This window comes from Pantherophis guttatus, chromosome 1 (genome assembly GCF_059756535.1).
Source record: "Pantherophis guttatus breed Tessera chromosome 1, ASM5975653v1, whole genome shotgun sequence".
NCBI lineage: Eukaryota > Metazoa > Chordata > Lepidosauria > Squamata > Colubridae > Pantherophis > Pantherophis guttatus.
Window position 1 is genome coordinate 274,767,284 of NC_142063.1, and position 16,331 is coordinate 274,783,614.

Consider the following 16,331-nt stretch of genomic DNA (forward strand, 5'->3'; position numbering starts at 1 on the left):
AAAAGCTCTAACCTTATTGTAAAATTACATTAATAGCATCTTGCCAACAAGGAAAGTCTATGTTAGACTCACTTGCTAGATCTTAGTAGAGTTTCCTGGATACTTTGCATGGCTTAATTAGACACATATATAAGACACAGCATGGCTAATAAAAATCCCCTTTTTATATCCATTATAGTTTCCCCCCTTTTTTTCCTTACTTATCTTACTGTTCAAATGAGTTTTGGGCTACGTGTCTTGACTTTGAACATGGATGATGGTTGTTGACCTAACTAACATCTCTGCCTTGAGAAGCTGGCTATTAATTAAACCCTGCTTAGTTAATAGCTTCTGCTTCTTCAATTAATTATATTTAAAATAAAGTCTGAACTGCCATTAAATGTTTCTAAATCAAAGTTAGTTTCAATTCAGATTTCCATTAAAAAGCTAAAATGTATGTATACAGAACATGCTAAACTTTTTAACATATTCAATTTATATACTGTACCTTTACAAAGTGCTCAAAAAGATATTGAAGAGCTTCAGTATCTATATCTATTTTTGGCATTATGTGATCATTTGCATCTCATGTTTATTAAAGTTTACAAGTTCATATATATTAGAAGCTGAAGTTCAAAGTAATTTCTGAATATGGATTACATGCAGTCATGAATTTGAATTAACTTAAAACAAGTTACTCTGTTTTCTATGAATGGGAACAGGGGGAGGGCTATGAATTCAGCCTTTTTTTTAATGTTGGTGTTTTTTGCCCAGAAGTATAAATGATTTACAACAAACACACAGAGATCATAAATAAAGAAGAAATATTTCAATCCAGTTTTATAACAGTCAGATCAAGCCAGCTTCAACTAACATAAAATTCTGTGAACTAAAAGCAAATTATAATAAAATTAAAATGTTTACCTATTCCTGCTGCAATGACGGGCAAAGCCAAGTCATAGCTATATGACACATAGGACAGTAAGAGAAAATCGATGTAGCTTCGATGGCTGGGCAATAGGACAACGGGATGTTCTTGGATTGCCTGTTGTAACTAACAGGACACAACATGTTATTTATGTTTAAGAGACATCGTGAATGACTTTTTGTTTAAAAAGGCAATGCTTTACTAAAACAAATACTACAACTATGCCATTTGTTTTCTCCAAGCTAAAATGTTAATTCTATGAAGAGATGCACATTTTGCATTGAAATCCATGGGCTACATCTACCTGCAACCCTGTACCAGTGGTGAAATGTAAAATTTGTTACTACAGGTTCTGTGGGCATGGCTTGGTGGGGGGAGTTAATGTGACTGGGTGGGCGTGGCCAACTTTTTTTTTTTTTTTACTTTTAAAAGCATTTTTTCTACAACCTCTTCGGCCGAAGAGGTTGTAATAAAATGCTTTTAAAAGCCTCTGACGATCCCAGCTGAGTTGCCTGATCTGCAGAGGCTTTTTTTCTTTTAAATGCCTCTGACAATCCCAGCTGAGCTGCACAATCAGAGACTTTTTTTTTTTACTTTTAAAAGCATTTTTTCAGCCGAAGAGGTTGTAGAAAAAAACTTTTAAAAATAAAGCTTTTTAAAAAAGCTTTTAAAAATAAAATAAAAAAAGCCTCTGATGATTGAGTGGCTCAGCTGGACATGGGGAGGGCAGGGATTTTTGCTACCAGTTCTCCAAACCATCCGCCTCCATCGCTACCAGATCAAGCGATCCGGTCCGAACTGGGAACATTTCATCCCTGCCCTGTACCATTAATGATGGCCACAGATTATATTTTCTATCGCTCACATGTGACTCCCTTAATCTAAAATTAATTCTGGAAGACTAGAATTCAGAAGGCATATTTGTTTATGTTAGTTATTTATTTATAGCAATAGCATTTAAAACTTATATACTGTTTCATAGTGCTTTACAGCCCTCTCTAACTGGTTTACAGAGTCAGCATATTTCCCCCAACAATCTGGGTCCTCATTTTTACCGACCTCGGAAGGATGGAAGGCTGAGTCAACCTTGAGCTTGGTGAGATTAGATCTGCCAAATTGCTGGCAGCCGGTGATCAGCAGAAGTAGCCTGCAGTACTGCATTCTAACCACTCGCCACCATGGCTTATAAAATTTATTGGCCACCCATCTTAGCACAGGGCAACTCTGGGCGGCTTACAACCAACCACTATATAGGGACTAAATGTGCAAAAACATGCCTGCAAAAATGGGAATTTAGCTCTGTACTTTGACAGGACAACAACTATGGGGTTCACAACTATAATTCACAACTCTTTTCTCCCATATTTCACTGATAACAATTCCTTTGATTGGATTTTTAAAAATTTTGCTTTCCCACCCAAACCAGCATGCAATGTATTTTGTGTTAAATAACTCCCAATAATTTCTATCTGGAAAAAATGGTGGGTGATTTCAGTTGCGTTGTCCAAAGTTCAAATTAGATTCACTGAATCTTCAGTTGAAGTACAGATCAGTGCTTAGTACCAGTCTGTCATCTATATACTACTAAAACTCTTGTGTCTGTAACTTTTACTGGGCAAAATGTTGCAACATAGGGCAAAACATTTTCAAACAAGGCACCTCAAATAAGCTAACCTACAACATGTTGGGACCTGTTACTCCCATGGGAATGAAATTTTGAAAAGTTTTTGCCATTTCCTTGCTGCCACCATGCTGCTGGGATCACACGATCCTCATTTACGTTGTCTTGACTCCTAAATTTCTGTTGATAAGTGAGACATTTGTTAAGTGAATTATGCCCCATTTTATGACCTTTCTTGGTACAGTTGTTAAGTGAATCCCTGCAGTTGTTAAGTTAGTAACACGGTTGTTAAGTGAATCTGGCTTCCCCATTGACTTTGCTTGTCAGAAAGTCGCAAAAAGTGTTCACATGACCCCGGGACATTGCAACCATCACAAATATGAGTCAGTTGCCAAGCATCTGAATTTTCATCAAGTGGCCATGGGAATGCTGCAATGGTTGTTAAGTGTGAAAAATGCTCATAAGTCACTTTTTTCAGTGCTGTTATAACTTCGAAGGTCGCTAAATGAAGTGTTGTAAGTCAAGGACTACCTGTATATCTGAAAAAATGATCCAACGGGTCAGAGGTTGTTTAGTATAAGAAAGCCAGACCCTTTCCCAGATAGTTTTCTAAATTGTAATAGACAAAGATTGATAGAAACTGGGTGGTCAGAGTCCAATGCTTTTAGAATTTAGATTATAAACTAGGAAACAAAAACAAGTTCTGGCTATGTCCTGAATGAAGTGCATCTATATGTCTGTAAAAGCTTTGCTGTTCTGTAGCTAGCTGTTTTATTTGCTGCTTTTTACCTATTTCTCTGGGTATATTTTTCATAGTCAGATATATTTCTTAAAATCAAGGAGCTACAAGACACTTGTTGGTAATGATCTGAGTACTAACTTGGGTAATTTCTTTGCTTATATTAGTTGTGAAAATTACGCTGATCAGCAATATGGACCTTTAACCACTAAATGTAGTCATGTGGTAAGAAAATACAGGGAGTCACAAGGAGTCCCTCTGTGGGAAGATGGGTGGTTCCAAAATGTGACAGATGGATGGATGGATGGAGATAGATAGATGATGATAGACAGACAGACAGTCAGACAGATAGACAAACTTAAGCATTCCCATACATTCCCAGCATAAGCAAAGCAAAGTTTGTCTCATCACTCAATATGGAACATTGTGATTTACAAACATTTAGCCTTTCTCAGCCTGGTGTGTTCCAGGTGTGGCTGGTTCAGAATTCATGAAAACTGCACAGTCAAGAGTATTAACAAATACTTAAACTTTAAACATAATTAAAAAATGGTCTACTCTGATCATTTTTCAGAATGAGTTTGGTAGCATCTTATCAGACTAACAAATTTTATGAAAAGACATAAGCTTTCTAAGCTAGGACTCACTTCATCAGATCCCTGAAGAGGTTAAGCTGATGTAGGATGTACAATGGAATGAGGTAGGCAAAAGGGAAGGGAACACAGGATAATTATAGAGATGAAGGTTACATGTGAGAGACACAAGTACCTTATTAATTAACAATTGTAATATGTTAAAAATCCAATCTATTTATTAACCCTATTTGAGAATGACTTTATGTCTAAGTTTTACTTATGAAAGTGACAATTTCAACCCAAATCTTTGGTTACAGGGATTGCCACACTTCTAAAATGTTACCAATCTGTCCCTTATTCCTGCCTTTAAATATTCCTGTGAAAATATGAATATGAGCCAATATGAAATATGAAACCAATCAGTTTCGTATCCCAACTTACTTTGACAAAAAAAAATACAAGATCAGGTAAATAAATGCGCTTGGAAAAGGATCCATTTGGCAAAACACAATGGTTTCCATCTTCCAACTCAATATCATCTATCGATTAATCTTCCACATGCAAATATTCAAATCCTCCCCAGCAAATTTTGTGATGGAGGTGGGGAGGGAATAAGAAGTTGAAAAATGGGGCAGTTCTATTACAGACATAAGCCTACAGCACTCCAAAATTAAGCCCTCTTGCATAAATCTCCCCTCACTTTATAGATCTGCTCCAATTGCAACCAAGTTTTGTAATACTTCTAAGAAGAAATCCTCATCACATATTTCTAACTATGAATTTGGTTAATTCTAGGTTTATCTTTTGATAGGTTAGGTGTGGTTAAATAGAACAGGCACACCTGATCATTTTCTTACTAGTACACCTGAGACTATGACAAAACAATTTACCCACATAGTGCTGAAAACTATTTTAGAAAGCAGAAAAGATAAAGCAAAAAAAGAGAAAATGAGATCAGCTTCAACATGTGACTTAAGAAAGCAAAAAACCTTTTTTATGAAAAAGTTGACTGTTAGAGGAAACTCTCCTAAAGTATCAATATTTATGTTAAAGCACATTTCCACATAATATTAGCATTGCTTCAGTTTATGATGAAAACATGACATAATTACATACTTCCAGAATAGATCTATCCATTTGTAAGGTGACAGAGCTGTCTATAGGCTCTTAGATGGTAACTACTCTCACTAACTCCATCCCACCTTTACAGTTGTCTTCATTTGTCAAACTAATTCTTGCTTTTTAAAAGGTTTTTTAGAATACCTATTGTTTTGCTGTTGCTTTGCATATAGAGAAAAACTGTAGGAACTTTGATACCATCTATCTAAAGAAATATCATACAAGAAAAAAATTGTTTGCATAATTGTTACTTGTTCTTCATCCACTATACCTATTCTTATATGCCCCACAAAGTAATCTACAGTCCCTCAACGTTAAGCATAATTGTGATACTACTAATATATCTAGCATTGTGAAAAATTACAGTTTTTCAAAAAAAAAAAAAAAAAAAAGGATTGAGTCACATAATTGGTTACTGAGATTTTCTCTCCTTCAGCTAATGTTCTACCAGCTGGGTAAATCTTCCAAGTACTTACCAACTAGTTACACAACACTGAGCAAACAAAGACCTACCTCCCAGAAGCTATTATACTTGGCTGTGGGAGTCTGGTTTGTTTTATACCTTGAGACTTTCCCTGTTTGGGATAAAGAAATCCTTTTTAAGAATCATCTCTGCTTAGGCATCTGTTATGGGCAGAGACTACACTGCACTAAAACAGAAATGTGCTGGAGTAAAAATGAATTCAGTGTTTCACCTCAACTATCATTTCTGAAGGTAGGAAAAGAAATAACTTGATTTCTAGTAACTTACACGGTCTCATCTACACCATTTTCTGGCACCACAAATAAGAGGTTTACCATCTCTTTCTGGATTTTTATTTTTTATTATTTTTTGGCTACCTGGTCTCACCTAAGGCCCTAAACATCCCATCAAAGTCCTCATCCTTCAAAGCTGAGTCTACTTAACTTTCTAAATCAAAGTTAGCTAGGCCTCATCTTGTACCTGGGCAATGGTAGAAGAGAGCTAATCAAAACAGGGCCTTAATCTTTGTGGGACATGTTTAAGAACAGCATGAAAAGATGGGCATTTTAGGATTTTACTGATGGCTAACAAACAAGCTAATGATAGGTTACTACTTTTGATGCCTTTACAGTTGTCAGTAGCGAGACACACATTTTAAAGCAATAACAGACCCTTGCAATTATTTTGCAGTTTACTCCAATCCCATATTAAGAACTGCATATAATTTTTGTAAAAATTAATATTTATTTATTGTTGCATATGGACATCTGCAGTCACATTTCTTTCAGTTTCTTGTTCTGAATCTTGGTATGACGATCCACAACAAGTAACAACTTTTAGTGAAGAGTATGTTAATGGGATAACAAATGCACAACCCAAGGAATTTGGAAAGCTTACTGTAACTAGCAAGTCTTGCATTAATTCACCCTGATTGCATTTGCATAAAATGCTATTTTATTAGGAATTATTCATACATACTTACTTTTTGCATGCCATCTTCATTTACGTACACGCTCTTGAAAAGGCATTTAAAGATTTTGCTCAGAGTGAAAGCAAAAAACCGAACAGCTCCCATATGCATGCCGTGTCCCATCTCATCCAGAATTTCTGATGCCTCTTCTTGAATAATATCAAGGGATTCACCAGTCTCCTTTGATAGCTAAGCACAGAAATCAAGAGCTTTAATTAATAAAGACATCCCTCAAATATTCTGAATTTATGGACTTGCTGAATCAGAGCAAAACTCTGAAACCTAGACTTCTGCCCAACGGAGGCCCACCAAACATCTGTTAAAACCCATAAAAAGGACATCAGAAATAACAGTGCTTTCTGCTCATTTTCCCAACAACTAGTACTGGACAAATAGGTACATAATCACCATAAATGGCAGCCATTAATAAGCTTAACTTTCATTACAGGTAGTCTTCAACTTACAACAGTTCGTTTAATGACCGTTGGAAGTTATAACGGCACTGAAAAAAATGACTTGTGACCATTTTTCACACTTATGACCGTTGCAGCATCCCCATGGTGATTTACATTCAGATGCTTGACAACTGGTCATATTTATGATGGTTGCAGTGTCTGAGGGTCCATATTTTGCGATCTTCTGACAAGCAAAGGCAATGGGGTAGCCAGATTCATTTAAGAATTGTTACTAATTTAACAACTGCAGCAATACACTTAAGAAATGTCGCAGGAAAAAGTCGTAAAATGGGACAAAAATCACTTAACAAATTTCGCACTTAGCAACGTAAGTTCTGGGCTCAATTGTGTTCATAAGTCGAAGACTACCTGTAGTTGATTAAACAGTAAAGCCTTTTTAATCCATTTATTTATGAATGTATAAACTGCTTAAGACAACTCTGAATAGAGTATAACAGCCACGTTTTATGCAAAAAGAACTATAAAATTCAATCATATATAAGAAATACGATATATAATTATAGTAAATTCCTGGCATTTCGGTCTGAACAGCTGTATGGATGGATGTATCCCACCCAAGAAAAGAATTGGGACTAGCCTCATTAGACATTACCAAGACATTAGAACTATATTTCCTTGAGTGGTATATCTCCAAACAACTTTTTACAAAATTAATAAATTACAATCCGCACAAGTCAAACAAATCTCCCTGATTTGGAAATACATCTTTAGGGAGCTTCAAAAGTATAATGAAAAAGCACAGTTATTTCAAGGAAGAGTTCTATCACAAATCTTGAAGAGAGGAAAAAACAACAACTAGGGAGCCAGGATAAGACTTCATAATTAGGATAATGGTGGATAATAAAGTTACTGGTCAAATCATTATAAACAGCAGCTGACAAATAAACAACTGAAAGGGGAGCAGATAACAGGTTGACATACCTGCTTGATGACATACTGAACCTGTTCAGATTGTAGAACAATACTTTTAATGGCACTTGGCTTGCAGGGAGAAAGTTCTTTATAAACAACAGGAGTATAACATTTCATTGCATATCTGAGGTCGCTGGATTGCCGTCGCTCTTCCAAAATATCTTCAAATTCATATTTTTTCTTTGATGTGAGATTTTTCTGCTGGGAATAATACAAATGGAGAATTAGATACCGGCCACATTAGCACACAATTTTAAGTAAAATAATCTATCTTATTACACTTCTATATATAAAAACGCATTGCTCCAGCATTTGAAGTCCCACCAGCATGAGTGGGCAACCAAATAAAGCAGGGAGAAGTAAACATGTTGAGTTGTGTTATGTTGTGTTGTGTTGTGTTGTGTTGCTTGCCTCTCTCCCTCCCTCCCTTGGTGAGTCTGTGTTGACTCTTGGTGACAGCCTGGACAAGTCCTGTAGTTTCCTTGGCATCGTTCTTGGAAGCGGTTTGATCCCTGCCTTCTTCCTAGGATTGAGAGTGAGTGACTAGCCACAAGGAATTACTTAGCCAGCAGGGATTTGTGCCTAAGGAGGGACTAAAACACAGAGTGTCTTGGTTTCTAACAGTGGTGAAATCCAAATTTTTTTACTACTGGTTCTATGAGCGTGGTTTGGTGGGCGTGGTGTGGTGTGACTTGGTGGGTGTGGCTTGGTGAGCGTGGCAGGGGAATGATACTACAAAATCTCCATTCCCACCCCACTCCAGGGGAAGGATACTGCAAAATCTCCATTCCCACCCCACTCCAGGGGAAGGATACTGCAAAATCTCCATTCCCACCCCACTCTGGGGCCAGCCAGAAGTGGTATTTGCCGGTTCTCCAAACTATTCAAAATTTCCGCTACCGGTTCTCCAGAACCTGTCAGAACCTGCTGGATTTCACCCCTGGTTTCTAACCTGGTACCTCAAACCATTACACCAAACTGGGCCTTACGTTCTAATAGAGTTGTGGTTTATTGCATATTCCAAGAAACCAAGATCTGAAAGCCAATCTATTTTCATTTCATTTTCATTTTCATTTTATTAGATTTCTATACCGCCCTACTCCCGAAGGACTTAGGGCAGTGCACAGCCAAACAATAAAAACACATACAATACAAAATTTAAAATAGAATAAAATCAAATTAAATAATTTTGGCCCCGACAAATTTAAAACCCCAAACTTTTAAAACCAATTTAAAATTGAATATATAAAATACTAAAAGATATTTAAAATTTTAAAAACCTTTTATAAAAGAGGGGGAAAAATTAGGCCAGGCCGGCCTGGTGAAATAGTAAGGTCTTTAAGGCACGGCGGAAGGTGCGCAGATCCGGGATCCTCCGTATCTCTGGGGGGAGCTCGTTCCAGATAGTAGGTGCCCCCACAGAGAAGGCTCTCCCCCTGGGGGCCGCCAGTCGGCATTGTTTGGCTGACGGCACCCGGAGGAGCCCCTCTCTATGGGAGCGTACCGGCCGGTGGGAGGCTATTGGTGGTAGTAGGCGGTCCCGCAAGTACCCGGGTCCTAAGCCATGGAGCGCTTTAAAGGTGGTAACCAGAACCTTGAAGCGCACCCAGAAGACCACCGGGAGCCAGTGCAGCTCGCGCAGGAGGGGTGTTACATGGGAACGCCATGTCGCTCCCATTACCACCCGCGCGGCCGCACTCTGCGCCAGTTGGAGCCTCCGGGTGCTCCTCAAGGGGAGCCCCATGTAGAGAGCGTTGCAATAGTCCAGGCGGGAGGTGACAAGGGCATGAGTGACCGTGCGTAACGAGTCCCGATCCAGAAAGGGACGCAACTGGCGAATCAGGCGAACCTGATGAAAAATCCTCCCGGTCACGGCCGTCAAGTGCTCTTCTAAAGACAGCCGTGAATCCAGGAGGACGCCCAAGTTGCGAGCCCTCTCCGTGGGGGCCAATGATTCGTCCCCCAATATCGGGACGTCGGAAACCACAGCCACTCAGTCTTGGATGGGTTGAGCCTGAGCCTGTTAATCTATAAACCCGAGTTTACAGAATTACCCTACATTCAAGAAGACAAGCAAACAGAAACCAAGTTTTAAGCCGTTTAGGCATATCAAATAAATCCTAGCAACCACAACAGATTTATTCCCAGGTAGGTATGGCAGCTTTAACGATTTTGTTCAGCTTTTAAGATTTTGTAGTAATAAATGTTATGTAATACTTTTGTAATGTTTGCTGTCAATTTGTAAGATGCAATCAACCCACACATATAAGCCACAAGGGATTATTACTGGCATCTACAGGTTCTAGAAAACATATCCTATTGATACTGTCATGTCTTCCTTCCTTCATCTGAAGCTACAACATTAAACCTGGCTAGTTCTGTAACAATAGAGTCCTCCTACTTGCATCCTACTCGCACACTGGAAGAACTCCAACTTTAAAAGTTCTTAGAATGCCGAAATCCTTATAATGTGAGCCCAGAAGAAGTGAAAAACATTTACACAAGTTTCAGGATCTGGCATTCTGCTCTGAAGAACACTATTACACTCAAGGGGTCATGTGGCAGGAAGGAGGCACAGAATCTGACACAAATTACACTCTGAATCAAATGTTCCTGGGACCATTAACTTATCTGTAAATATTTACTGATAGTAGGTAGCATTGAACTTAATGGAACTTATACATATATTTATGTACATAGAAGTAAGTGTACATAGAGCAGTGTTTCTCAACCTTGGTAGCTTGAAGATGGGTGGACTTCAACTCCCAGAATCCCCCAGCCAGCAGTGCTGGCTGCGGGATTCTGGGAGTTGAAGTCCACCCATCTTCAAGCTACCAAGGTTGAGAAACACTGACATAGAGGATTGCATTAGTAGAGTCTAGGTAAAATCCCTAACATTAGTAAGAGTTCCTTAAAAATCTTAAAATATGAACAAAAATGATAAAAGTGTGAGAAAGAGGATTCAGAAATGATTACCCAATTTTACTAGAATTTATTCAAACAATCCCTGCCTCCTAAATCGGTTAACAAAGAAATGTGACACACCCTCAGATTTACAATATAATCTGACATGACACATGAAAGACCTGAATTAGTTTCTGAAGGTTAAAAGAGTGGTGAGAAGATGTTTGGTATTTACATTAACACTTGAGGGTTTCTATTATTTTTGCTTTTAAAAGCCTAAATGAGGCTCCAAACAAAAAAAATCAAAGAATCATCTTACTGCACTGCCTTTACAAGTAGTCCTCGACATACAACCAAATTTACAATGTACCCCAAAAATAGAATTTAGAACCTGGTTTTGAAGTTACAACATCGCCCCCCCACCCTAACCCCACCCCCATCACTTGACTACATTTTGGGTGCTGGGCAAGCAGCTCACATTTACAGCAGCTCTCTGGAGTCAGATTATTATGATTTACATTTTTGCGGCAATCAGCTTTTTTCTGGTTACTGGCAAAACCCACTCCATAGCATTTAACAACATAAAGTGTTTGCTTTATGACGGTCATAAAAAAGCTCGCAAAATCAGGTCTGGTTTCATGGGGAGCTGCTTTGTAACCATCACGACTTAAGATCATAATTGTGGGCTCAATTACACACATAATTCGGAGGACTACCTGTACTTCTAACAGATTTTAACCTTTTTTCAATAAGAATAATCCCAAAGCCGGACTGAATATAACAAACTGATATACCAGATTGTTTCTGGCCATCACAGAGTTTAATGGCACACCGACACAATAAAACATACCGTATTTTTCAGAGTGTAAGACGCACCAAAGTATAAGATGCAGCTTAGTTTTTGGGAATAGGGAAAAAAAATCTGCCTACCAGGTATTCATCTGGCTAGCGTCCTTAGTCTGGTCAGCTTCAGCACATTAGTTTGCTGGTTTTTTATCCCCTGCTTGGGGATAAAAAAACAGCTTCTAAAGCACAACTGATCTTTGGAGAGAGAAGCAATGAGAAAAGCAGGCAAACCACGGAGATTGCTTCACTCGCTCGCGCCTCTTTAGGGCTGAAAAAAAGCTTCAGAGCTGAGAGTGGGAGGGAGCAGGCAAAGCAGGGAAGCAGAGATTGCTAGCGCCTCGTTAGGGCTGAAAAAAAGTTTCGAAAAAGCTACATTTGGAGTATAAGACGCATCCAAATTTTCAGCCTCTTTTAGGAGGGGAAAAAGTGTCTCTTATACTATGAAAAATATAGTAGTTTTAACTGATCATTGGAAAGAATGGGTATCTATTAAATAATTCCAACATTCAAATATCTGTGGTTGACAAAACATACATCATTTGTACTATTATGTAATTGGTCCTTTTAATCCGTTATTCAGATCTTTTTTCCTGCAACTTTGGTAACAGAATACACAAGAAGATATGGAAAGTATCTTTGTTCAAACCTTGACATTCCCAGTTTCAAATATCACAGACAGAAAGGGTGAGAAAGAACTGCTACCCAAAACTTTGAAGAGCCATTCTTAATCAGAATAGACAGCAAGATGATGTAATACTGTGACTCTATATAAAAAAAGTCTTGATAACTTTCTTGGATATATTTTCCCACAAATGAGATGCATAATCTGCATTTGTCACTGTACTGCTCTGCCCAGAGAAAACTTAGTTTTGTATTAATGAATACTCAAAGAGGTGAATGGTTCTGTTTCCTTCAGTGGCACTATTAAAATCTTCCTGTTCTTTTACAAGAAATCAGGAGGGTGTAATACAGGTAGTCCTCAATTTACAACAATTCATTTAGTGACCGTTTGAAGTTACAAGGGGACTGAAAAAAGTGACTTATGACCATTTTTCACACTTACAACCATTGTAGCATCCCCATGTGATCAAAATTCAGATGCTTGGCAACTGGTTTATATTTATGATGGTTACAGTGTCTCAGGGTCATGTGATCCCCTTTTGCGACCTTCTGATAAGCAAAGTCAATGGAGAAACCAGATTCACTTATAACTGTGTTACTAACAACTTCAGTAATTCACTTAACAACTGTGGCAAGAAAGGTTGTAAAATGGGGCAAAATTCACTTAACACCTATCTCACTTAGCAACAGAAATTTTGGGCTCAATTGTGGTTGTAAGTTGAGGACTACCTGTATGCTATAGTACAGTATTCACTTCTTGGGAAGGGAAGGATAGGATACATATTAATAATATGTGAGAATGAAGGATTGCACAAGTCAGTCTAGAAAAACCAATCAGTTAAAGCACAATCATATTTCCATTAGCATTGAGAAGAGCAAGAGGACTCTGTGGAAGTATTTACACATTTTCCAGTTTCCAGCAGTACGACACTTAGAATATGTATTTAGCTTCCCTATTCCACAGGGACAGTAAGATATATTTTTTTCTTCTGTTCAATCATGTCCAATTCTCGGAGGCTGCTTGCACAAGTCCCTGTAGTTTCGTTGGCAAGGTTTTTCAGAAGTAGTTTGCCACTGCCTTCTTCTTAGGACTAAGAGAAAATGACTAGCCCGAGGTAATCCAGCTAGTTTTATACCTAAAGTAGGACTAGAACTTGGTTGATGCCTTAACCACACCAAACTGCTCTATCTATCTATCATATACCAAGTTATTAAAGATTCTCTTGATAAATTTATTATATAATTTTTTAAAAAAACCCTCTAAAGATACTGAGGCAATTGTCAGGACTTTTTGGTTGCTAGAGATTCTTCCAAGGCCACATGGATATATCAGTTTTGTGGTGTCATTCCTTACCCTTACTCTAATTATTTTTGAGATGTGGTTATTAAATGTAATTTAAAGTATTTTCGAAACATAAGCATCAGTATTTACAGATACTAACTCCTCCTGCATTATGAGTCAGCAATCTATTACCTTTTGATAAGGTAAGCAATTTGATAAATCTCATATTATTCCAACAAGATCACACATGCTGAAATGCTGAATAGAAAATAGACTATTACAAAACAATACTCTCTACCCTAATGGTTTGTTTTTGGTGGCAATATAAAGAAGTTCAAAATAAAAGTTTACTAATGTGACTAGACTAGACTAGACTAGACTAGACTAGACTAGACTAGACTAGACGACTAGACTAGACTAGACTAGACTAGACTAGACTAGACTAACAGAGTTGGAAGGGACCTTGGAGATCTTCTAGTCCAACCCCCTGCCCAGGCAGGAAATCCTACAGCACTTCAGACAAAGGGTTATCCAATATCTTCTTAAAAAACCGTCATATCGTCACCGCTACCGGCTCGGCGGAACCAGGAGGAACCCACCACTGGTGCTGCCTTACTCCAGAACAACAACATGGGTACAAAGAAATCCAAACAAGCAGGTCTGGTCCTTGAATCTGTGAGAAATGTACCTCAGGGGGACAGTGCCAGGGACCTCATAGCACCAGAAACCTCAGAAAACAGTACCAAGAGACTCAAACCAGCCCTTCCCCCTTTAAGAAAACCAAGAAGCACCATCTGAAAGAAAAACACAAAGCAGCCCTGCTAACAGATAGAACAATAGAAATACTTAAGTAGAGGCATTAAGATAAGGGGAATCAGGCTAAAAATTACTCACCTGGGAGCCCCCTTTTCCTCTTTCCTGGCAGAATTAACCCCCAGGATAGCAAAGACAAAGCCCCAGGAACAGGATTAACCCATTAAGGCAGGAAGACAGGATCCAGGGCCATCACTTTAACTAAAGGCACACAAATAAACCCATCAAGCTGAAGGTGCTTCAAAGGGGAATTAAGAATAAAAGGTTCAGAGTCACACTTCAAAGTTGGATTGCAACCCAGGAACCACATCTTGAGCTGTGCCACACCTGCTTTCTTGCCTTCCTTCATCAAAGAATCCCACTTTCTGGCAGCTGCTTCAGAATTCATTTCTTTTCAGAGTCCGTAGTTTTTCCCCAGCTGGGAACAAACTCCGGGAAATTTCTTCCAACAAATCCATACATGTGAGAGGCAACTCATCACACAGAGCACATGCGGGTGCATGTGGCAGCCTTCATCCACAGCCTGATGCTCTTCCGCAGTGGGCAACCACAACTCCCACCATCCCCAGCCAGAAAGTGTGGTTTGACATAGCTACAATAAAAGGGTTATCGGAACATGCTTTAAATGTATACTGTATACTGGAGTCAAAAAGAGGGCTGTGAAAATATTTACAGACCCCTGGCATCCTGGACATAAACTGTTTCAACTCCTACCCTCAAAATGACGCTATAGAGCACTGCACACCAGAACAACTAGACACCAGAACATTTTTTTCCCAAACGCCATCACCCTGCAAAACAAATAATTCCCTCAACACTGTCAAACTATTCACTAAGTCTGCACTACTATTAATCTTCTCATCGTTCCCATCACCCATTTCCTCCCACTTATGACTGTATCTTCGTTGCTTGTATCCTTATGATTTATATTGATATTGGTTGGTTCCTGATTGCTTATCTGTACCCTATGGTTATCATTAAGTGTTGTACCTTATGATCTTTGATGAACGTATCTTTTCTTTTATGTACTCCGAGAGCGTATGCACCAAGACAAATTCCTTGTGTGTCCAATCACACTTGGCCAATAAAGAATTCTATTCTAAATGCTGGCAGGGAATAATGGTCGCTGGGGGAAGGAGGACCGCTGTTGCTGCTGTTAAAACTGCTGAGCCTCAGGCAACCATTGCAATACCCGCTTCTTCTAGCCCAGTGTTTCTCAACCTTGGAAGCTTGAAGATGGGTGGACTTCAACTCCCAGAATCCCCCAGCCAGCGCTGCTGGCTGGGGGATTCTGGGAGTTGAAGTCCACCCATCTTCAAGCTACCAAGGTTGAGAAACACTGTTCTAGCCCAAAAAAGGAAACAGCTGTCCCGTTACTACACCCGCAAGGATGCCCACGAAGGGATTTTACCTAGACTCTACTAATGCAATCCTCTATGTCAGTGTTTCTCAACCTTGGAAGCTTGAAGATGGGTGGACTTCAACTCCCAGAATCCCCCAGCCAGCGCTGCTGGCTGGGGGATTCTGGGAGTTGAAGTCCACCCATCTTCAAGCTACCAAGGTTGAGAAACACTGTTCTAACCCAAAAAAGGAAACAGCTGTCCCGTTATTACACGCGCAAGGATGCCCACGAAGGGATCATTGGGGGGGGGGGAAAGAGGCCTTCGGCCGACGACGCTGCAGGGCTTCCAAGCACGCCTCGCTTCTCCCTTTCTCCCTTCACCCTGCGTGAAGCAATCCCGCCTCGGCTGCTGCTGCTGCTGCTGCCAAACCCCCTCCCACCACCCTGTCCCCAAAGCGGGAGGCAGCTACTTACCGAGTATACAGGGGGGCCCCGCCGAACGACTGCCCCGGCCGCTGCGGCCATCGCCAGGCTGCTTTCTCCTGCCGGGGTGCCCGGCTGCACTCACTCCTGGCTGGCTGGCTGGCTCCCTCCGCCGGTTAACCGGTAGCACCCATCCACCCGCCCTTGCTTTCCGACGCCCTCGCCGCTCCTGCTCTGCGAAGCCTGGGAATCTGTCACTCGGGGAAGAAGGGCGGAAGTACCAGACGGGCGCCGCCATCTTGTCCGCGACGGTATTCG

General features: G+C 39.7%; 1 protein-coding gene across 2 annotated transcripts in view; it reads right to left on the reverse strand.

The window, feature by feature from the left end:
• GNPAT (glyceronephosphate O-acyltransferase) overlaps positions 1-16,318 on the reverse strand; it is a 35,158-nt gene extending 18,840 nt beyond the window's left edge. The window contains exons 1-4 of one of the 2 annotated variants that reach the window (XM_034428383.3): positions 16,065-16,318; positions 7,792-7,983; positions 6,407-6,583; positions 904-1,033 (exon numbers count right to left, since the gene is read on the reverse strand). In XM_034428383.3, coding sequence (XP_034284274.2) covers positions 904-1,033; positions 6,407-6,583; positions 7,792-7,983; positions 16,065-16,115 — 550 coding nt within the window. In that variant the 5' untranslated portion in view covers positions 16,116-16,318. The remainder of the gene's footprint in view (positions 1-903; positions 1,034-6,406; positions 6,584-7,791; positions 7,984-16,064) is intronic. The other variant, XM_034428384.3, reaches the window with a different exon arrangement.
• Positions 16,319-16,331: the final 13 nt, after the last annotated feature.